The sequence below is a fragment of the Moschus berezovskii genome, chromosome 17, assembly GCF_049115385.1.
Source record: "Moschus berezovskii isolate FMDL1 chromosome 17, NW_MosBer_1.0, whole genome shotgun sequence".
NCBI classification, from domain to species: domain Eukaryota; kingdom Metazoa; phylum Chordata; class Mammalia; order Artiodactyla; family Moschidae; genus Moschus; species Moschus berezovskii.
The window spans coordinates 28,500,201-28,524,074 of NC_142476.1; the positions used below are offsets into that span (position 1 = coordinate 28,500,201).

General features: G+C 44.0%; 1 protein-coding gene across 1 annotated transcript; it reads left to right on the top strand.

Moving 5' to 3' along the window:
* The first annotated feature begins 18 nt into the window (after positions 1-18).
* On the top strand, positions 19-23,232 carry RNASEL (ribonuclease L). Its single transcript, XM_055419133.2, has 7 exons — positions 19-138; positions 5,037-6,697; positions 14,565-14,650; positions 16,066-16,271; positions 17,148-17,280; positions 19,434-19,564; positions 20,224-23,232. Exons 2-7 carry the CDS (start codon positions 5,224-5,226, stop codon positions 20,366-20,368), a joined length of 2,175 nt encoding a protein of 724 aa, XP_055275108.2. The 5' UTR covers positions 19-138; positions 5,037-5,223; the 3' UTR covers positions 20,369-23,232.
* Positions 23,233-23,874: the final 642 nt, after the last annotated feature.

The window sequence follows — 23,874 nt, forward strand, 5'->3', positions numbered from 1 at the left end:
CCTCCTCCTCCCGTCACTCTCCGGGCTCCGCCCCGCGGGCGCAGGCCCCAGGAGGGGCTGTTTTCCAGCCCGCAGCAGTGTCTGACGGTTAGATGCCGCCAGAGGATTGACTGAGGAGCAGGCATCTGCGTTTAGAAGGTAGGTTACGCAGAGGGAGGAGAGCTGGGGAAGCTTGAGAAGGTGTTTTTTTTGAAGGATTCCTCGGGCTTTGGGGACTGGAGGTGAAGTGGGTGTGGAACTGGGGGCGAGGAAGGAGCACACGGAGCCAGCCGACCAGTCCCAGGGGACCCTTTGCACCCGAGTCCTTCTGAGATTTCCAGGGTTCTGTCATAATCCACACACTATTTCTTCAAGGCGTCTCTTTATCAGGCTCCTCTGGTCGTGTGGGGAAAATGAAACTGAAAGCAGGACTCTCCTCTTGCAGGGCTTTTGTTGAGCTGTTTTTATTTTCTACTCTCATGTTTTACTCGGGTTTCTTTTATTATTGTTATTATTATTATTCCCTGGAGCAGGAAATCGCAACCCAGTACTCTTGCCTGGAAAATTCCACGGACAGAGAAGTCTGCTGGGCTATAGGTCGTGGAGTCTTACTACTATCATTTTTTTTTTTTGCATTTCCTCATAAATTAGTCCAAGGTGTGGTGTTCTTATATGATTGTATTACTTTGAAGTTAGCAGCTGGGGGAAGCTCCTGGAATAAATAAAGGAGCAGAGAAGAAAAGAAGTTTGAAGAAACCCTGAATCCTCCAGGTTTCTTTGAGCTTCTTTCTTTCCTTGATCTTTTCCAGCCCACCTCACATTCATTGTCGCTAAAGTTGTTTACACAAACAGTTGATCCAAAGAGTTCATTGCTGGGTGACTGTGCTTCCGCTGCATATTGGTTAACTCTCTGAGGGTAGAGGCTTTGAGGCTGTCAGGCAGGTGTGACTGCTGAAAAATAGTTGCTTTGTGATTTTTGTAGCAGAAGCAGCTATAAACATTCAGGTAAGTTTGCTGCCCTCTGCTGTCTGAATTGTATCTAAGTTGCTCAGATCTGATGGAGGGCACTTGGACTAAACTGACCCCTCATCAGTTCATTTCAGTTCAGTCGCTCAGTCGTGTCCGACTCTCCGCGACCCCATGAATCACAGCACGCCAGGCCTCCCTGTCCATCACCAACTCCCGGAGTCACTCAAACTCATGTCCACAGAGTCGGTGATGCCATCCAGCCATCTCATTCTCCGTCGTCCCCTTCTCCTCCCACCCCCAACCTTTCCCAGCATCAGAGTCTTTTCCAGTGAATCAACTCTTCGCATGAGGTGGCCAAAGTATTGCAGTTTCAGCTTTAGCATCAGTCCTTCCAATGAACACCCAGGATTGATCTCTTTTAGAATGGGCTGGTTGGATCTCCTTGCAGTCCAAGGGACTCTCAAGAGTTTTCTCCAGCACCACAGTTCAAAAGCATCAATTCTTCGGTGATCAGCTTTCTTCACAGTCCAACTCTCAGATTCATACATGACCACAGGAAAAACCATAGCCTTGACTAGACGGACCTTTGTTGGCAAAGTAATGTCTCTGCTTTTTAATATACTATCTAGGTTGGTCATAACTTTCCTTCCAAGGAGTAAGCGTCTTTTAATTTCATGGCTGCCATCAGCATCTGCAGTGATTTTGGAGCCCCAAAAAATAAAGTCTGACACTATTTCCACTGTTTTTCCATCTATTTCCCATGAAGTGATGGGACCAGATGCCATGATCTTTGTTTTCTGAATGTTGAGCTTCAAGTCAACCTTTTCACTCTCCTCTTTCACTTTCATCAAGAGGCTTTTGAGTTCCTCTTCACTTTCTGCCATAAGGGTGGTGTCATCTGCATATCTGAGGTTATTGATATTTCTCCCAGCAATCTTGATTCCAGCTTGTGCTTCTTCCAGCCCAGCGTTCCTCATGATGTACCCTGCATATAAGTTAAATAAGCAAGGTGACAATATACAGCCTTGACGTACTCCTTTTCCTATTTGGAACCAGTCTGTTGTTCCATGTCCAGTTCTGACTGTTGCTTCCTGACCTGAATACAGGTTTCTCAAGAGGCGGATCAGGTGGTCTTGTATTCCCATCTCTTTCAGAATTTTCCACAGTTGATTATGATCCACACAGTCAAAGACTTTGGCATAGTCAATGAAGCAGAAATAGATGTTTTTCTCTTGCTTTCAGTGATCCAGCGGATGTTGGCAATTTGATCTCTGGTTCCTCTGTCTTTTCTAAAACCTGCTTGAACATCTGGGAGTTCACAGTTCACATATTGCTGAAGCCTGGCTTGGAGAATTTTAAGCATGACTTTATTAGCGTGTGCTGCTGCTGCTAAGTCATTTCAGTCGTGTCCGACTCTGTGTGACCCCATAGATGGAAGCCCACCAGGCTCCCCCGTCCCTGGGATTCTCCAGGCAAGAACACTGGAGTGGGTTGTCATTTCCTTCTCCAATGTGTGAAAGTGAAAAGTGAAAGTGAAGTCGCTCAGTCGTGTCCAACCCTTAGCGACCTCATGGACTGCAGCCTACCAGGCTCCTCCATCCATGGGATTTTCTAGGCAACAGTACTGGAGTGGCTTGCCATTATTAGCGTGTGAGATGAGTGCAATTGTGCAGCAGTTTGAGCATTCTTTAGCATTGCCTTTCTTTGAGATTGGAATGAAGACTGACTTTTTCCAGTCCTGTGGCCACTGCTGAGTTTTCCAAATTTGCTGGCATATTGAGTGCAGCACTTTCACAGCATCATCTTTCAAGATTTGACATAGCTCAACTGGAATTCCATCACCTCCACTAGCTTTGTTCGTAGTGATGCTTTCTAAGGCCCACTTGACTTCACATTCCAAGATGTCTGGCTCTAGGTCAGTGATCACGTTATCGTGACTATCTTGGTCGTGAAGATCTTTTTTGTACATTTCTTCTGTGTATTCTTGCCACCTCTTTCTAATATCCTCTGCTTCTGTTAGGTCCATACCATTCCTGTCCTTTATTGAGCCCATCTTTGCATGAAATGTTCCCTTGGCATCTCTAATTTTCTTGAAGAGATCTCTTGTTTTTCCTATTCTGTTGTTTTCCTCTATTTCTTTGCATTGATCACTGACGAAGGCTTTCTTATCTCTCCTTGCTATTCTTTGGAACTCTGCATTCAGATGCTTATATCTTTCCTTTTCTCCTTTGCTTTTCGCTTCTCTTCTTTTCACAGCTATTTGTAAGGCCTCTTCAGACAGCCATTTTGCTTTTTTGCTTTTCTTTTCCATGGGGATGGTCTTGGTCCCTGTCTCCTGTACAATGTCACGAACCTCCGTCCAGAGTTCATCAGGCACTCTATCTATCAGATCTAGTCTGTTAAATCTATTCCTCACTTCCACTGTATAATCATAAGGGATTTGATTTAGGTCATATCTGAATGGTCTAGTGGTTTTCCCTACTTTCTTCAATTTCAGTCTGAATTTGGGTTCCCTATTTGTGTAGCATGTAAAGCCTTGGGTGGGAAGAACCGGATGTGTTAAAGTCTTTTTTTTCTTTTCGTAAAGTGATGTAATTAGCTCTACCATTTATTGAAGGCCTAATATTTTCCCCTCTCCCTCCTTCAGTGCAGTTTATATGGGGGCTGTATTTATTGTTGCCCCCATTTGAGGGAACAGAAAATTCAGACTCAATAATCTAAGGTTACACAATTAGGAAGAGTCTAGAGTTACACAACCAGGGGCCAAACTGAGATCTTGCAGAGGTGGGAGTTCGAGTTCTTTCTCCTCCAGGAGTCCCCACCCTCTGGGATCTAATGACTTGAGTTGGATCTGATGTAATGATAATAGAAATAAAGTGCACAATAAATGTTATGCTCTGAATCATCTCCAAACCCACCCTTTCCCCACCCCCAGTCTATGGAAAAATTGTCTTCCACAAAACTGGTCCCTGGTGCCAAAAAGGCTGGGGACTGCTGCTTACTCTACACTACTTTGAATAGGAGTGCACACTTTTGCACTTGCAAAGAGCCAGGAATGGACTGAGCATGCTCAACCAGAAATGCAGATTGACGAAAAACACATATTTTCTTATTAAATAAGGGTTCTGTTTTTTTTTAAGAGGCCATTTATTTCTAATAAGAGTGTGTTTATATGGCATTGGAAAAAAATGTATTAAAATAGGATGAGAATCTTAAAAACAATCATAGCCTTTGACTGGTCTTTCAGTTCTTTGAAATCAATCATAAGAAATCTATTATAAGATCTATGATAAGAAAACTAGATAAAATAAGCTAAATTTGCTGCAACATTATTTAGAATTGTGAAAAAAAATCTAATTTTGAAACTCTGGTTTAAAAGTTACTTTAAAAATCTGCTCAGTGGCAGGGACCTGAAACACCTCTCTGATGGTCTATTAAAATATTAAAAAATACTTTGTAATAACATAGGACATTATTTATAGTAAGGTATTAAATGAAAGGAAACCCAATACAAAGTTACAGATCATGAGCCCAACTATTTTTAAAATAACTTATAGACTATACTAAAATATTAACTATGCCTATTTCTAAGCAGTGGGAGAATAGAGTAATACTTTTCTTGTTTACAATTTACATATATTTATGTTGTTGTTGCTGTTCAGTTGCTAAGTTGTGGCTGACTCTTTGTGACACCCTGGACTGCAGCACACCAGACTCCTCAGTCCTTCACTGTCTCCCGGAGCTTGCTCAAATTCATGTCCATTGAGTTGGTGATGCTGTCTAACCGTCTCATCCTCTGTCGTCCCCTTCTCCTCCTGTCTTTAATCTTTCCCAACATCAGGGTCTTTTCCAATGAGTCAGCTCTTCAGATCAGGTGGCCAAAGTATTGGAGCTTCAGCATCAGTTCTTCCAATGAATATTCAGACTTGAACCCCATGAACAGTATGAAAAGATACATATTTATAATATTCTCTAATAAAAAATTCTATAATAGATGTATTTTGAAAACATTGCTAGTAAAATTAATTTCTCTAATTCAGATGTTTTCTCACTCTTATAACACTACAAATTACCTCTCTCATCTCCAGGTGAAAAGTCAGAAGACCCCAAGAGTATTGTGCCTCCTCATACTGGTGGTCTGTAGCCAGACAATTCCTATTTCCCCTGACAGGAGTTTCTAACAGTTCCATGTCTCTTTGATCAAATCCCAAGGAGATAAGTTTCCATGTTCTCAAAGAGAAGGCAAGAAAGTTGTAGCCAGTGGTATATACCATCATGGAGACTGACAGCCAAAACAACCCTCAGGAAAGACCCACACCCTCTAGTAATGGGAGGGCTTCAATGGAAGACAATGATTTGTTGATTGAAGCTGTTAAAGATGAAAAGATTGAGTTGGTCCAGCAATTGCTAGAAAGAGGGGCTGATGTCAATTTCCAGGAAGAATGGGGCTGGTCACCTTTGCATAATGCAGTACAAGTTGACAGAGAGGACATTGTGGATCTTCTGCTGAGTCATGGTGCTGATCCTTGTCTGCGGAAGAAGAATGGGGCCACTCCCTTCATCATTGCTGGGATTGTCGGAAACGTGAAGCTGCTCAAACTATTACTTCCCAAAGTAGCAGATGTCAATGAGTGCGATGTTAATGGCTTCACAGCTTTCATGGAAGCTGCTGTGTACGGCAAAGTCGAAGCCTTAAGGTTCCTGTATAACAATGGAGCAGAGGTGAATTTGCACAGAAAGACAGTGGAGGATCAAGAGAGGATTAAGAAAGGAGGGGCCACTGCTCTCATGGATGCTGCTGAAAAAGGGCATGTAGCCGTCGTGGAGATCCTCCTTCAAGAGATGGGGGCAGATGTCAATGCCCGGGACAATAGGGGCAGAAATGCTTTGATCTATGCTCTTCTGAACTCTGATGATGAGAAGGTGAAAGCCGTTACTCGCCTTCTGCTGGACTGTAAGGTTGATGTCAATGTGAGGGGGGAAGGAAGGAAGACGCCGCTGATCCTGGCAGTGGAAAAGAAGAACCTGGATCTGGTGCAGATGCTTCTGGAACAAACAGCAATAGAGATTAATGACACAGACAGTGAGGGTAAAACAGCATTGCTGCTTGCTGTCGAACACAATCTGAAGGAGATTGCCCAGTTGCTGTGTCACAAAGGAGCCAGCACAAAATGCGGGGACCTTGTCGCAATAGCGAAGCGCAATTACGACTCTGACCTTGCAAAGTTTCTTCGCCAGCAAGGAGCCGTAGAAGACGTTCGCCCTCACGCTGAAGCCTGGAAGCCTCAGAGCTCACGTTGGGGGGAAGCCCTGAAACATCTCCACAGGATATACCGCCCTATGATAGGCAAACTCAAGATCTTTATTGATGAAGAATATAAAATCGCTGACACTTCTGAAGGGGGCATCTACCTGGGGTTCTATGAGGATCAAGAGGTAGCCGTGAAGCGGTTCTATGAAGGCAGCACACGGGGACAAAATGAAGTCTCTTGTTTGCAGAGCAACCGAGCCAACGGTCATGTGGTGACTTTCTATGGCAGTGAGAGTGACGGGGGCTGTCTGTATGTGTGCCTTGCCCTGTGTGAGCACACGCTGGGGAAGCACTTGGCCGACCGCAGAGGAGAGGCTGTGCAAGACAAGGAAGATGAATTTGCCCGAAACATCCTCTCATCTCTGTTTAAGGCTGTTGAGGAACTACACCTGTCTGGATACACTCATCGGGATCTGCAACCACAAAACATCTTAATAGGTGAGTCCCCAGTCTTCTCTTAGAAATGTAGGGTCTTTATTTACCAGAAGAATATATTTTCATGACTGAACTAGAGTCAGTGTGGATTGTTCAGTTTAAGGATGAATGTAGCAAATCCGTAGGTACAGTGCAGTTTCTCCTGCTACCAGGTAGAACCTGTATTATTCCATGTGGAAGTGAAAGAAGCTCATGGAATACCAGGCTAACCTTATGCTGCCTTTGGCAAATACAAATATGAATGTAGGTCTTGGATGGAGCCAACTCCAAGAAGTTTGAATTCTTAGAGTAGTCTGCAAGTAAGAGAATCTAGAAAGTGTGTTTCTTCAGACAAGGTGGCAGTTAACGATGAATGCTGTGTGTGTGCTCAGTTACCGTGAAACTTAATAGCAAAACTGAGGTCAAACTTGGATCCAGGATAAGATGTGACACAAGTGAAACACGCTGCAAGCAGGCTGAACAAGTCAGTGTGCACTCTTGTAAACCAAAACCATATACGAAAACAACCTTCAAGGAAACAAGCAGAGCTGAGTGTAAAGTCCCAGGGGGCAAGGTAATACAGTAGTAAGAGTCTCGGCTTGGACTTCCCTGGTGGTCCAGTGGTTGAGAATCTGCCTGCCAGTGCAGGGGGTCCCTGGTCCAGGAAGATTCCACATGTCACCAGGCAACTAAGCCCATGTGCCACAGCTACTGAAGCCCTTACTCTAGAGCCTGTACTCCACAGCAGGAGAAGTCAACGAAATGAGAAAGCCGTGAATCAAAACTAGAGAGTAACTGCTGCTGTCCACAGCTAGACAAAACCCTCTTGCAGCAATGAAGACCCAGTGTAGCCAAACAAATAATAATTTAGAAGGATTCTCAGCTTCAGCCAGGTTTAGGGAGCCTTGCAGCCTAGTCCCACCACTTTGTAGTTTTGTAACCTCAAGCACGTTGCTTAATTCTGTGAGTGTTGGTTTCCTCACTTGGGACTGATAATACCTCCTTCATAAGGTTGTTACAAAGTCTAAGTGCTGTGCGTCAAACGGACAAGTCACCTGTACATTGTACGTGTCCAACAGAGGCCAGGTACTTGTCTAGAGACTAAAGTGGAAGTGGATACCTAACCTACAGATATGTACTGAGTTTAAACTTGGTGTAAAGGACCAGGGCAAAAAGAAGGTGTGGGCATTTAGAGGCAGAGAGCAGTATATAAGGTACTGGAAGAGAGAAATAGGTACACATAAGATCTGGCTTTAGTTTGAGGACAGGTGCTCATGACATTCCTTCCTAGTTTTAAGCAACTTTGCTGGGGAGATGGACAAAAGCCAGAAGTATGTACAACTCTACCTGGTGAGAAAGAGTCTTTGAGGTTCATTCAGGGGTGAGGACCTTCCCAATTCTACCTGCCGATCTTGATGCGAAAGGGTCACACATCACATTCTAAAGAAAAATAATTACTGACTACCTATTCTTCAAAATTTCTAGCACCACTTCTTCCATTCCTAAGCTTGAACAATAAAGAATTGATTATATTTCTGCATCAGGGTGGTGAACTTAGCACATACTGCAGACTCTTCCCTTCAAATTATGGGAAAAGATTTCTAAGTGAATTTGTAATTAAAATCAACATTAAAAAAAAAGAATTCTTAGAGGACAAAATTCTTGAAAAAACATGGAGAGACTAAACATAGATAGGATGGGATTGAAGAATAGCACAGGAGCCCAGGACAAATGCAGAGAGCCACAGAAAAACATTACTCATGAAAGTGGGAAGAGTACAGAAAAGCACCACTCAAAAGCAATGGAAGCCAGAAACAGGAGAGAACCAAGGACCAGAGAGCAGGCAGATTGCTACCTCAGTGGAGATTAGGAAGATCAAACACTGGGCTTCCCTTCTCCCCTAGGGACCAATCATCTATGACAGGCCTTTCTGTCTGCAGACAGGGGGACTGCTTGAGACATTGAGTCGCTGATGATTTCAAGAGAAAGACTCAAATGTGTTCCTTTATATGGCTGAGAAATATTCCATTATATATGGACCACAACTTCTTTATCCGTTCATCTGTTGGTGGACATTAGGTTGCTTCCATGTCCAAGCTATTATAAATAGTGCTGTGATGAACTTTGGGGAACATGTGTCTTTTTCATTTATGCTTTCCTTGGGGTATGTGTCCAGCAGTGGGATTACTGGGTTATATGGTAGTTTTATTCCTAGATTTTAAAGGAATCTCCATACTGTTCTCCATTGTGGCTGTATCAATTTACATTCCCACCAAGAGTGCAAGAGGATTCCCTGTCCTCCACACGCTCTTCAGCAATTATTGTTTGAAGCGGGGTTGGGGGGGGGGGTGGCAAGGAGAGGGTGGGACGAGTTGAGAAAGCAGCACATACATTACCTTGAATAAAATAGAGAGCTAGTGGGAAGTTGCTGTATAACACAGGGAACTCAACACAGTGCTCTGTGACAAGCTAGAGGGGTGGATGGGGTAAGATTCAAGAGGAAGGGATACAGGTATACTTAATGACTGAGTCACGTTGTTTTATGGCAGAAGCCAACATAATAGTGTAAAGCAATTATCTTCCAATTAAAAATAAATTTAAAAAACTCATAAGAACTCAGAAAAAAAAAAAAAGAGAGAAAGAGCTGTTATCACACAGGATGTCTGCCGAAGCAACTATTAAGTGGCATGGCCCACTTACCCCAGAGCTTCACTGAAAAAAATGCAAAGCAGAAGCTCTGACAATGCTCTCATCCCTCCTCTGTGTTGGGAATAGAAGCAACTCACAGGATGTCAGGGAGTCTCAACTGCAGTGTAAAACATACAGTCAAAAATCACCTAAGATACTTAGAGTTGCTGGTAGACTTCCCTGGTGGTTCAGCGGTTGGAACTCCCTGCTTCCACTGCAGGGGGCCGGGGTTCCATTCCTGGTTGGTGAACTAAAATCCCACATGCCACACAATGTGGCAAAAAAAAAAAAAAAAATTCTAAGCATTGCTGATTCTGAAAGGTTGTTGCTGAACCACAAAAGACGCCAGGATTCTTGGCCTCTGGAGGAGAAGAATTCAATCTGGGGCCAGTGACAAGGCTTGATTGCTCAGAGCTTTTGTGTCATAAAGCTTTATTAAAGTATAAGAGATAGAGAAAGCTTCTGACATAGACATCAGAAGGGGGCAGAAGGAGTGCCCCCCTGCTAGTAGTTATATAGCTACTAGCATTCTGCTAATTAGAGTAAGGAAATGTCTCAAAACTCAGAGACTGGCACCAGGACCCTCAGCCACAACATGCATTTTGAGATAACACTGGCATCAGGTGAGTCATCCTGGGTGATAAAATGATTGACATGAATCTTCAAGAAAGGCAGGTTTCCAAGAAAATATAGAGTTTCATTAACTTCTCTGGTGGCTCAGATGGTAAAGTGTCTGCCTATAATGTGGGAAACCCAGGTTCAGTCCCTGGGTTGGGAAGATCCTCTGGAGAAGGAAATGGTTACCCACTCCAGTTCTCTTGCCTGGAAAATTCCAGGGACAGAGGAGCCTGGTAGTCTACAGTCGATGGGATCACAAAGAGTCGGACATGACTGAGCGACTAAACTGTCATTAACATAGATTAGGAGAACAATGTATGGGTAAAACACACTGGTTTGTCAAATGGGTTCTGAGTCTTAGGTGGAACCGACTTGAAGACAGAGTCTAGGGTAAATACATAGTTCACTAACATCACTTAAGGCAGCCATGAAATTAAAAGATGCTTACTCCTTGGAAGGAAAGTTATGACCAACCTAGACAGCATATTAAAAAGCAGAGACATTACTTTGCCAACCAGGGTCCGTCTAGTCAAGGCTATGGTTTTTCCCGTGGTCATGTATGGATGTGAGAGTTGGACTGTGAAGAAAGCTGATCGCCGAAGAAATGATGCTTTTGAACTGTGGTGCTGGAGAAGACTCTTGAGAGTCCCTTGGACTGCAAGGAAATCCAACCAATCCATTCTAAAGGAGATCAATCCTGGGTGTTCATTGGAAGGACTGATGTTAAAGCTGAAACTGCAATACTTTGGCCACCTCATGCGAAGAGTTGATTCACTGGAAAAGACTCTGATACTGGGAGGGATTGGGGGCGGGAGGAGAAGGGGACGACAGAGAATGAGATGGCTGGATGGCATCACCGACTCGATGGACATGAGTCTGAGTGAACTCCGGGAGTTGGTGATGGACAGGGAGGCCTGGTGTGCTATGATTCATGGGGTCGCAAAAAGTCGGACATGACTGAGTGAACTGAACTGAACTGAACTGAAGACAAATATTTCCATAAGAAAAATGCATTGGTTAGCTCAGGGTTTGAGAAAAGTTAAGTTCAGAAACGCTGGGCTGGAGGAAGCACAAGCTGGAATCAAGATTGCCAGGAGAAATATCAATAACCTCAGACATGCAGATGACACCACCCTTATGGCAGAAAGTGAAGAAGAACTAAAGAGTCTCTGGATGAAAGTGAAAGAGGAGAGTGAAAAAGTTGGCTTAAAGCTCAGCATTCAGAAAACGAAGATCATGGCATCTGGTCCCATCACTTCATGGGAAATAGATGGGGAAACAGTGGAAACAGTGACAGACTTTATTTTTTGAGCTCCAAAATCACTGCGGATGGTGACTGCAGCCATGACATTAAAAGACGCTTACTCCTTGGAAGGAAAGTTATGACCAACATAGACAGCATATTAAAAAGCAGAGACATTACTTTGTCAACAAAGATGCATCTAGTCAAGGCTATGGTTTTTCCAGTGGTGATGTATGGATGTGAGAGTTGGACTATAAAGAAAGCTGAGCATCAAAGAATTGATGCTTTTGAACTGTGGTGTTGGAGAAGACTCTTGAGAGTCCCTTGGACTGCAAGGAGATCCAACCAGTCAATCCTGAAGGAAATCAGTCCTGAATATTCGTTAGAAGGACTAATGCTGAAGCTTAAATTCCAATAGTTTGGCCACCTGATGTGAAGAACTGACTCATTTGAAAAGACCCTGATGCCGGGAAAGATTGAAGGTGGGAGGAGAAGGGGACGACAGAGGATGAGATGGTTGTATGGCATCACCGGCTCAATGGACATGGGTTTGAGTAAACTCCGGGAGTTGGTGATAGACAGGCCTGGTGTGCTGCAGTCCATGGGGTCTCAAAGAGTCAGACACAACGGAGCGACCGAACTGAACTGAAGTTCAGGTGGAGCTAGGTGTCATCATGGCAACACAGAATTTTAAGAGAAACCTCTTTTAAAATTTGTATAGAGAAGGGGAAAAAATCTTAACACTTTTAGCTTGTTTCCTCCTGCCACTTAAGAGAGATAAAAAATGTCTGACACTTGCAGCCTATTTCCTCCGTTTCGAAAGCCCTGGCCTTCCTGCCTGTTACCCTCTCAATACCATGAAAGAGAGGCATGAAACAGGAGAATTTATACCCAAAGAAACAGAACTATAACCAAGTGTATAACTTTCCCATGGCTGTTGAAAGAAATTGTCACAAACTTGGTACCTTAAAACAATAGGAATTTGATCTCCCATGGTTCTGGAGGCCAGAAGTGTGAAACCAGTTCCACTGGCACCAAGTCAGGTGTCAGCAGGGCCAAAGTCCCTCCTGATGCTGTATACAGAAACTGGGCATAGGCTGTAAAATTTTTATAGCACTTTAACAATGTCTGTTGAAACTAAAGATAAAAAATTGGGCTCAGATGGTAAAGAAACTGCCTGCGATGCAGGAGACCCGGGTTCGATCCCTGGATTGGGAAGATTCCCCTGGAGAAGGAAATGGCACCCCACTCCAGTATTTTTGCCTGGAAAACCCCATGGACAAAGGAGCCTAGATGGGATACAATTCATGGGATGGCAAAGAATCAGACAGGACTGAGTGACTAACACTTTCGCTTTTCATGGGAAAAAAAAATCAAATGTTAGACGAGATGTGAAGCGTTCCATTAAACCCTTTCAAATTTCAGCAGCAGAAAACACAAAGTGGCTTAAATAAGTGAAGGGAATTATCGAAATAATTGAAAACAGTCTGTGATTTATGATGTGCACCCCATTTGCTCCTTCAATCTCATTACAGGCCACCTTCTGACTGTCTCGCCGCCCCAGGCATTCTCCATGAATTCCTATCTGGAATTCTCTCTTCCCTTTCTCCCCTGTTCTACTCGCCTATCCAATTTCTCCTCATCTTTTCTCTCTAGGCATCTCTTCCTTTTTTTTTTTTGCCTCACCATGGGCTTGAGGGATCTTAGTTCCCTGACCAGGGATTGAACCCATACCCTTTACACTGGAAGCGTGGGATCCTAACCACTGGGTCTCCCAGAAATTCCCTAGGCATCTCTTCCTTAATGAAAACTTCCCCTCCTCTAGGCAGCCATGTAGCTCTTCTCATGGTACACTTTTAGAGCATCCTGAACTTTGGGCTAGCATTTTCAAAACCGCAATTAATGTTTAGCCATGTATTTATTCCTTTACTATCAGTCTCCTTGCCCAGAGACTCTAAACTCTGTAGAGCCAGGACTGTGTTCTCCTTCCTTGCCATCATTTTTTCTCTCACTAAACATTCGTTGAACAATTTGATGGGTTCATTTTTGTTAGACTGTGGATTTCCCTACAATGCTGAGGGCTAAATTCATAATGAAAGCGCTCTGAGTACACAGTTGTACTGGCTGGTATCTGCGGTTACACAGCCTTCCTTCTCAGACTCCTTTCAGCCACCTCTTTGAGGACAAATCACCTTTCACTTTGTCCCCCACCTTTCTTATCCCTGTTTTTGAGGACTCAGTGGCTTCCTTCAAGGGAGGAAGATGCTGAAGCGGGGAAGGAGGCAACGACTTGTTAGCAGCACGTGGCTGACTCGTGGTCACAGATGACGGTGTCATCGTGGGCAGTGGCGAGTGGGCTTGATCTGACGGAGTGCTGTGCTGAGGTGGGCTTGGATTTGGACCCTTCAGCTCTAGGGTCCACTTGTTCTTCAGCTATAGGACGCAACCTTAACTCCTGCCAGCAGCTTCTTTACAAATCTGTGCTCTAGGACCCCAGGAATTGCATGAAGGGGGAGCTGGCTATACTCATCCTCATGCTTCCCCAACCCCTGGCTTGGGATGAATAAAATGTAAATCTTGCTCTTGGCAGATACCAGCAGGTCAAAGAATGCAGTGCACGTGACTGTTCTGAAAAGTAAACAAGGCAGACATGAGCTCATCATTGTCTTCCTCAGCGATGATGGATTGTACGTTGATTGAGTTACAGATATTTGTAAATTAATTATAACGGGGGGATTGCGGATTTTCTTTTTTAAAAATATATTTATATATTTTTTAATTGAAGGATAATTGTTTTACAGTATTGTGTTGGTTTCTGACAAACATCAACATGAATCAGCCACAGTATACATGTCCCCTCCTCTTGAACCTCCACCCACTCCCACTTTCTAGGTTGTTACAGAGCCCCAGTTTGAGTTCCCTGAGTGATACAGCAAATTCCCATTGGCTATCTATTTTACATATGGTAATATAAGATTCCCGGAGAAGGCAATGGCAAGCCACTCCAGTACTCTTGCCTAGAAAATCCCATGGATGGAGGAGCCTGGTAGGCTGCAGTCTGTGGGGTCGCTGAGGGTCAGATGCGACTGACTGACCTCACTTTCACTTTTCACTTTCACACATTGGAGAAGGAAATGGCAACCCACTCCAGTGTTCTTGCCTGGAGAATCCCAGAGACGGGGGAGCCTGTTGGGCTTCCGTCTATGGGGTCACACAGAGTCGGACACGACTGAAGTGACTTAGCAGCAGCAGCAGCAGCAATGTAAGTTTCCATGTTACCCTCTCCATTCATTCTGCCCAAGAATAAGCAATTTCAATGCATCTCCACAAACCTTCCTTTAGATTCCAGGAATGGTGTTTGCCTGGCAGATTTTGATAAAAGCATCAAGGGGACTGGAGATCCACAGGAAATCAAGAGAGATCTAGAGGTAATTTCTACAGTTTACTCTTCCATCTACTTCCTTATTCATTCATTATCTTACTTCCTGTGGCCAATTAAAGGACGTTCCTGTTTTGCCTAGGAAAGAAAGAAGTTCCAAGGCATTTCCCTGGTATGCATGGCCCTCACTCCCTTGCAGACAACAACATCTCTCTGGGTGGGTGTGGAGTTGGTCCTTGCTGTGGCCGTTTCCGTATCTCTTTGGATGTCTCTCTACCCTCACAGGCTAAATAGCAAATACATTGAGCATGGCACATTTCTTGAAGAATTACCTCCAGGAGATTTCTCCACAATAATTCCACAATTCCTGTAGGAGATATTTGCTGCCTGAAGACAAAGTAAATGAGATTTCTTTTCCCACTCTATTCAAATGCATGTGCTAAACTCCTAGGAGGGCCAGATACTAAGGCCCTCTGAAGCGCATGGGAACGATGGGATTGGTCCCCAGTTCAAAAGAGACTATACTTGGCCCCACAGGTTAAGATCCTAAATAACTGTTTCCCCAGAGAGGAGACAAAGCAGGAGACGTATAACCTCTGTAGACCACAGCTCCTGGATAGACTCTGGCCCGTTAGGGCAGCCGGCCCCTGGAGTTCTCCAGGGTGCTGAACTTCCAACCCAATTGGTAAGAGCACTCCATCCATGCCTGGCCTTTCTGGCTCAGTGGCTCCAGATTTGAGCTCCTTCCCTGACTGGTGTCTTTCTTAGTGCAGAAGTTCCTGTGCTGGTCTCCTCCCTAGTCTTTCCTCCCTGCTGTGTCCTGACTCCTGGGGTGTTCACTGTGTTCTTCTGGACCTGGTCTGGCTCTTTAATCTCCTGCCTGACACAGGCCCAACCCAAAGTCCCTGTTCCTAGCCAGACTCTGAGCACCCCCGCCCCTTGTTTAAAACCCTCTCCCTTTCCCTGGTTTATCTAAGAATTCTATCTGTACTTCGAAGTCTAGCTCACATTCCTCTTCCTCTAAGCAGTCTTCTCTGACAGCTCTGGCCTGGGATTATCTTTTGCTCCTTATAAACCTAAACTACACTTTCTTGAAGAGTTCTCCATGCCCAAGCCCATGCCCAACCTGTGGGCTCCTTGAGATTCTACCCATTTTCCATTTGCTCATAGCCTGTGCCTTGCCCTCCAAAGTTCCCCAAATAGAGTGCTAATTCATAAGCACTTTTGACTTGATTTATGGGCTTCCCTGGTGGCTTAGATGGTAAAGAATCTGCCTACAATGCAGGAGACCCGGGTTTGATCCCTGGGTGGGGAAGATCCCCTGGAGAAGGGATTGGTAACCCACTCCAGTATTCTTTCCTGGAGAATCCCATGGACAGAGGAGCCTGGTGGGCTACAGTGCACGGGGTTGCAGAGAGTCAGACACGACTGAGCGACTTTCATTCACTCATGGCTTCTGTGCAGGCCCTGGGACTGCTGGTCCTGTATGTGGTAAACAAGGGAAACGTTTCTTTTGAGATGCTGAAGGATCTAAGAACTGAAGAGTTGATTGAGCATTCTCCAGATGAGGAAACTCGGGACCTCACTGAGCATCTGTTAGTCCCTGGGGACAATGTGAAGGGCCATCTGAGTGGCCTGCTGGCTCATCCCTTCTTTTGGAGTTGGGAGAGGTAAGGAAAACAGTGTACATTACAGGCCTCTAGGATGGAGATGGTGAGTGCCTTCGTCAGGGCTGTTTATATTGGGTTGGCCAAAAAGTTCATTTGGGTTTTTCCATAACGTGTTACTACAGAAGAACCGCAAAGAACTTTCAACCATCCCAGTATATATACAAAATAAGGAAATGCCTCATGCAATACTGGGGCTGAGAAGTTCCACCATCTGCTCTCTTCAAGCTGGTGACCCAGGAGTCAGTTGTATAATTTAGTCTGAATTCAAAGGCATGGGAACCAGGAGAGCTGAAGATGCAGATTCCAGTAAAGGTCTGAAGGCCTGAGAACTTGGAGAACTGAGGGCAGGAGTAGAACCATGTCCCAGCCAAAGTGATCAGCAGGGAGGGGGCAAATTTCCCCTTTCACTCTGTTCAGGCCGCCATAGATTGGATGATGCCCACTCGCATTGGGAAGGGCTGTCTGCTTCACTGGTTCAAATGCTAATCTCTTCTGGAAACATCCCCACAGACACACGCAGAGTAATATTTAATCTGAGCATTGAGTGCGTGGTTGATGAAATTAACATGAAATTAACCATCACGGTGAGGTGGGCAGGAGTCAGGCTGGGAACCAGCAGACCCAGGCTTTTCTCTCAGCTTGGAATTTCCTGGGAGGATGTCATCAGAGGAGTGACTTGACTTCTCTGGGTCTGATTTTCTCCACTGAAGAATGGAGAAATGATCTGGGCAAAGAGAGACAGCGAGAGCTCTCCTGTTGTGCAGACTGTTTAGAGACGTGCTTTTACTACTCTTATCAAATGCCAGATCTAATGGTTTTCTCTTTCTGGGAAAAGTGGGAAGGGTGGAATGATCATGATCATTCTGTCATTCTCAGCCGCTACCGGACCCTCCGGGATGTGGGAAATGAATCTGACATCAAAACACGAAATACTGATGGCAGGATCCTCCAGCTTCTGCAACCTGAAACATCTGAACTGCCCACAAGTTTTGCCCAGTGGACAAATGAGGTATGAACAACTCCTATGGTCTGGGAGTTATTCCAGGAATAAGAATCTGTGTTGTGTGTTATGTTGGTTTTCCTAACTTTTTTATACTATGAGCCTGGTTCAACCAAGGGGCAAGAGGGGTTTTCCTCGCTTTCCTCCCATCCCAGATCCCCTCAGCTCTTCTGGGTCTCTGCTCTAGGCCAGGTCCTCCTGAGATGCTTGTCTAGGCTCCTCTTTAGGATGGACTTGTCACAGCCCAAAAGCCTTTTCCTCTTCTGTGACTCTCTCTCAAGCCTTATTTTCTGAGTGAGGTCTGACTAATAATTCTATTTCCACTGTGACAAGAGCAGCTGATTAAATGGAGTTTAGTCCAAGGGAGGTACTTCCACGGGGGCATTTCCATCCAGGGAGACTGGCTGCCTCTGATGCCAGTGAACAGCCCAGCATTGAGCCTCTGATGTTGGTGAATAGCCCAGCATTGAGCATCCACACACTCACACTTACTTTCTGGATGAGAAAACAGAAAAACAAAAACCAACTGTCTTTCAAATTCCTTCTCTTCCAGAGAAGGTCCACCCAACTTGAACTCAATATAGTGGAACATGGGCTTCCTAGGTGGCACTAATAGTAAAGAACCCGCCTGCCAATGCAGGAGACACAAGGGATGTGATTTGATGCCTGGGTTGGGAAGACCCTCTGAAGGAAGGCATGGCAACCCATGTCAATATTCTTGCCTGGAGAATCCCATGGACAGAGGAACCTGGCGGGCTACTCATAGGGTTGTACAGAGTCAGACATGACTGAAGCTACTTAGGACACACGCAGTTATAGTGGAGCATAATAATTAATCACTCATTCAGTCTAATTGGCACTATCAGAACTTTCACTATTATTAATTAGCAGACATCTATCAAATACCAGTATGTGTTAGGACCATGCAAGGTCATGGATATACAAAACAGAGTACAGCATCCAAGTGTGGCTGAGAGACCTACAGAGGGGATGGCTGTGGGATACATGCTGGGTACCCCTGAGACATAAGCAGAGCATTATGGAAAAATCCATAACTCTTGTCTTTGAGTGGGACCAACATCTTCCATATCTTGGGCCTGATGTAGGACTCTGCTTCTCCCATACCTCCTCATTTCTGGGTCTCGTTTTGCTTTCCTTCCCTTGTCTGCCTCTAGACCACAGGTCACACTCATAATTGCTGGCTTAACATCTGCCTTTCCCGCTACCCAGTAAGTTCTGCAAGGAACTGATAGTACCACCCTGGCAGCCTTCTAGTCACTAGTTACTCTTCCTAAGGGACCCTCTGGCTTTATGGTTGTTGCATCTTATTCTCTTACTCCAAACTATTTCTAAATATCAGAACTATCTACAAAGAGGGTGAGCACAAATAGATAGCCAGTGGGAATTTGCTGTATGATGCAGGGAGCTCAAACCAGGTGCTCTGTGACAACCTAGAGGGGTGGGAAGGGGTGGAGGTGGGAGGGAGGTTGAAGAGGGAGGGGACATATGTATATACTTATGGCTGATTCATGTTGCTATATGGAAGAAACGAACACAATATTATAAAGCAATCATCCTCCAATTAAAAATTAAAAAAATAAATGAAAAGAAAAAGTGAGAGCACAAAGAAGAAGGCATTACTAATAGAGAGCAGCTGCCCTGGGACACCTAGGGACAAGGAGAAACATGTAACCTTTGGAAACGTAACTACAAACAAAACGAAGAACAGCCACGCTCACTATGGCAATGGCTGCAAGGCCTGGTCTCCGTGAGGACCACCCTCTTTAAAGAGGAGACGTAATCACGTATGAATTTGGAAGGGTGGCCACACAGATAGCAGTACTGAATAGTATAATGAGCAGATTTCCTCATGTAGTAGCCAACCATTTCCTAAACCGTGTTTTACTGTTAGTTAACTTCTTTGAAAATAATTCTCTTGGAAACAGATACACAAATTTAAAGTTATTTATAGTCCCACATCCAAATACAACCACAATTAGCACTATGGTGTACAGTTTTTACTTCCATTATTTTCTATTAATTTGCTTTATTAATTAGTGGTAATTCTGGCATATATTCAAATTTGTATTCTGCCATTTTGTATTAACATTCTATCAGGGTTTATTTTGTGTTGTGACGACATTTTTGTGTAATGTTTTTAGGTTGACGAATATGTGATGAAAAAAATGAATGCGTTTTATAAAAAAGGGAATACCTATCAGAACACTGTCGGGGACCTGCTGAAGTTCATCCGGAATTTGGGAGAGCACATTAATGAACAAAAGAATGCAGAGTAAGAATTGTTTTCGCTCTTATAAGTCATATATGAGGTGAGAATAATTTTAAAATTCCGGTTCTAAGTTTACATCTGCTATTCGATGGAAAGAAGAAAACTTATTTTGATGAAGGGAAAGTCATTTCTCCCTCCTGTTTGGAAAAGGCCAACCACAAGAGTCGTAGAGTCAATGATGGACATTCCCAGCAGGTTCTTGTCTTCCTATTTTTGTTGAGCTCGCCTGAACAGAAGGCTAGCGAGTCTTACGAGAAGAAACACAGGAAACTGGGTGGCTGGGTGAAACAAATGTACATTGTAAGTGTAGCCCCATGTTAATTCAGTTAGCTTTTGTTACCAAAAACCTCAGTTGCAGACTCATCCAAAATTTGCAGTTTTCAGGGCTCTTTTGGATTTCAGCATTGTAGATAAGAGATGGTAGAATTGTATTATCTCTATTTTATGGATAATAAAACTGAGGCGCAAAAAAACTTAAGTTGCTGAAATTTACTGTTAGTTGAACAGTTAGGAGAGGAATCTTGCTCTGTCAGATTCCAAAGTCTTTGTTTATTCTGCTATAGACCCCAGGGGAGCAAAAAAAATCTCCAGGGCCATATGCTGTAAAAGGGAGGATGCACAGTTTGGGGCAGGCATATCAAACTATTTCTGTTTCATTTCAGGATGAAGTCAAAAATTGGAGAACCTTCCCAGTATTTTCAGGAGAAATTTCCAGATCTGGTCATGTATGTCTATAAGAAACTACAGAACACAGAATATGCAAAGCATTTTCCCAAAAATCTCAATCCGAACAAAGCTGACGTGTGATGGAATTGGTGGTGGTGAGCAGGCTGGCCGACCCTAGTGCCTTTTGAATTCAGTTCAGTTCAGTTCAGTTCAGTCGCTCATTTGTGTCCGACTCTCTGCGACCCCATGAATCACAGCACGCCAGGCCTCCCTGTCCATCACCAACTCCCGGAGTTCACTCAAACTCATGTCCATCGAGTCGGTGATGCCATCCAGCCATCTCATTCTCTGTTGTCTCCTTCTCCTCCCACCCCCAACCTTTCCCAGCATGTCTTTTCCAGTGAGTCAACTCGTCGCATGAGGTCAGGGAGGTACAATTTTGCTGTGCGAGTCACAACTCTCTGGACCTCTTGATTTTTTATTTTTATTTTTTGGCCATGCCATGCAGCACGTGGGGTCTTGTTTCCCCTGCCAGGGATTGAACCTGGGCCCTCTGCAATGGAAGTGTGGACCTCAGGCAGTATTTTTGAACTGTTGACAATCTTGCCCCTCAGGGGCCATTTGGCAGTTAAAATGACTGTCCGAGCAGAGGGTAGGGGGTGGTACTGGCGTTCTAGTAGATAGAGGTCAGGGATGCTGCTGAATGCTCTATGATAGGCACAGGAAGCACCCCCAAACAGCATTATCCAGCCTAAAATATCAGTGACTCTGAGGATGAGAATCTCCGCCTTAAGAGGCTGTGACACCTCTGAACTGGCGGGGAGCCCAGGACTGTGGAGTGTGAGGCCCACCTCACAAAGGCGTGACCAGAGTTTGATGTCTTGCTTTAGGATCTGTAATGAGACAGCACCAGGGTCACCTCCTCAGGAAGTCCTCTGAAGCCCCTCACTTTCCACACCGTAGTCTGAGTTCCTGTCTGCTCCCTAGCACCCACAGCCACCCCAGAGCATGCTTCTCTCCACCCAGAGCATGGTTCCTCCTCTCTGGAATCTAAGCTCCTTAGGGCCCATGATATATTGATGTGTGTCATTACAGCCTAGCAAAATGTCTGCCACGTGGCAATGATCAATAATTATTCATTGAAAAATGAACAATCCATCTTAAAGATGAGTAATATTTGTAGATGACATTTTGATGGTGTTTTATAATTTATAAATTACACCTGCATATTTTATCTTTTAGTTTTAAAAATAATCCTGTAAGGTAAGTGTTATGATCCTCATTTCGCAGATAAGGAAGCTAAGGTTAGAGACACATTGATTTACTCTAATGCATAGGAAGTGTCACTGTCTCGATCTGAAAGGATTTTCTGGCATGAAGTCTGATTTCTTTCCATTTATCCTCACTGGCCTGGCATGCTGCAGTTCATGGGGTCACAAAGAGTTGGACACGACTGAGTAACTGAACTGAACTGAATCCTTACTGTGGTGGTGAAGATGAAGCTTTGTAATGAGAGGAGCTGGGAAAGAACATGTCTCTTAGGTTCTTTTTAAAAAAGGAGGTGGGGACTTCCCTGGTGGTCCAGTGGTTAAGAATCTGCCTGCCAATGCTGGGAACAGGGGTTTGATCCCTGGGCCAGGAAGATTCCACAAGCCAAGGGGCAACTAAGCCCCTCATTGCTGTGTGCCACAGCTACTGAGCCTGTGCTCCAAAGCCCATGCCGTAACTAGAGAAAGCCCACAGCAATGAAAATCCAGCACAGCCATAAACAAACAGATAAATAAAAATTTAAAAATAAATGCATAAAAAGAAGGCGGTCTCTGTATAGCTCAGGGACCTCTACTCAGTGGTGATCTAAATGGGAAGGAAATCCAAGGAAGAGGGGATATATGTGTATACGTATAGCTGACCCACTTTGCTGTACAGTAGAAACTAACACAATATTGTAAGGCAACTGTAGACCAATAAAAATAAATAAAAAATAAAAAGGAGATGGTGTCAACTTCCCTGGTTGTCCAGTGGTTAAAACTCCGTGCTTCCAATGCAGGGGGCACAGGTTTGATCCTTAGTCAGGGAACTAAGGTCCTGCATGCCTCATGGCACAGCCAATAGATTGATAAAAAAATATTAAAAGGAGATGCTCTAAAACAAGTGTTATGGAATGAAATTAACAAGTGCTGGAAGAAACTTAAGACTTCTCTTTAAGGTTTCAGGAGCAGTAGTTTTAAGTTTTAAAAGTAAGATTTGATTTTCTGATTTGTATTGAGTACCTAGATATGACAATCAAATGTCCATTAGTAAAATTCAGTAAAACTTTGAATTATCTGAATGTCTGATTTTCTGAGTGACATTTCCACTTTAGAGAGTAGTGATATCTACAGTAGGAAATGCTCAATGATGAACTCCTGGGTAAATTTTAAGAAAGGCATTCTGCTCTTTAGTAATGGGAAAAGGAACCTAATTTTAGCCCTCCATTAATCTGGGACACCCTGGGTGTCCTTTTTTTAATTAATTAATTATTTAATTGGAGGCTAATTATTTTACAATATTATATTGCTTGGTTTTGCCATACATTGACATGAATCCGCCCCGGGTGTATATGAGTTCCCGTTTCTGAACCCCACTCCCACCTCCCTCCTCTCCTTATCCTCCCTCTGGGTCATCCCCGCACACCAGCACCGAGCATCCTGTGTCAAGCATTGACCCTGAACTGGTGATTCATTTCACATATGATAATATACATGTTTCAATGCCATTCTCCCAAATCATCCCACCCTCACCCTCTCCCACAGAGTCCCAAAGACTGTTCTATACATGTGTCTCTTTTGCTGTCTTGTATACAGGGTTATCATTTGCATCTTTCTAAATTCCATATATATGTATTAGTATACTGTATTGTTGTTTTTCTTTCTGGCTTACTTCACTATGTATAATAGGCTCCAGTTTCATCCACCTCATTAGAACTGATTCAAATGCATTCTTTTTAATTGCTGAGTAATACTCTATTGTGTATATGTACCAAAGCTTTCTTATCCATTTGTCTGCAGATGGACATCTAGGTTGCTTCCATGTTCTTACTATTATAAACAGTGCTGCAATGAACATTGGAGTACATGTGTCTCTTTCAATTCTGGTTTCCTCGGTGTGTATGCCCAAGAGTGCGATTGCTGGATCATATGGCAGTTCTCTTTCCAGTTTTTAAAGGAATCTCCACACTGTTCTCCATAGTGGCTGTACTAGTTTGCATTCCCACCAACAGTGTAAGAGGGTTCCTTTCTCTCCACACCCTCTCCAGCATTTATTGCATGTAGACTTTTGGAGAAGGAAATGGCAACCCACTCCAGTGTTCTTGCTTGGAGAATCCCAGGGATGGGGACCCTGGTGGGCTTCCGTCTATGGGGTCACACAGAGTCGGACACGACTGAAGTGACTTAGCAGCAGCAGCAGCAGACTTTTGGATAGCAGTCATTCTGACTGGTGTGTAATGGTATCTCATTGTGGTTTTGATTTGCATTTCTCTGAGTGATGTTGAGCATTTTTTCATGTGTTTGTTAGCCATCTTTATGTCTTCTTTGGAGAAATGTCTGTTTAGTTCTTTGGCCCATTTTTTGATTGGGTCGTTTATTTTTCTGGAATTGAGGTGCAGG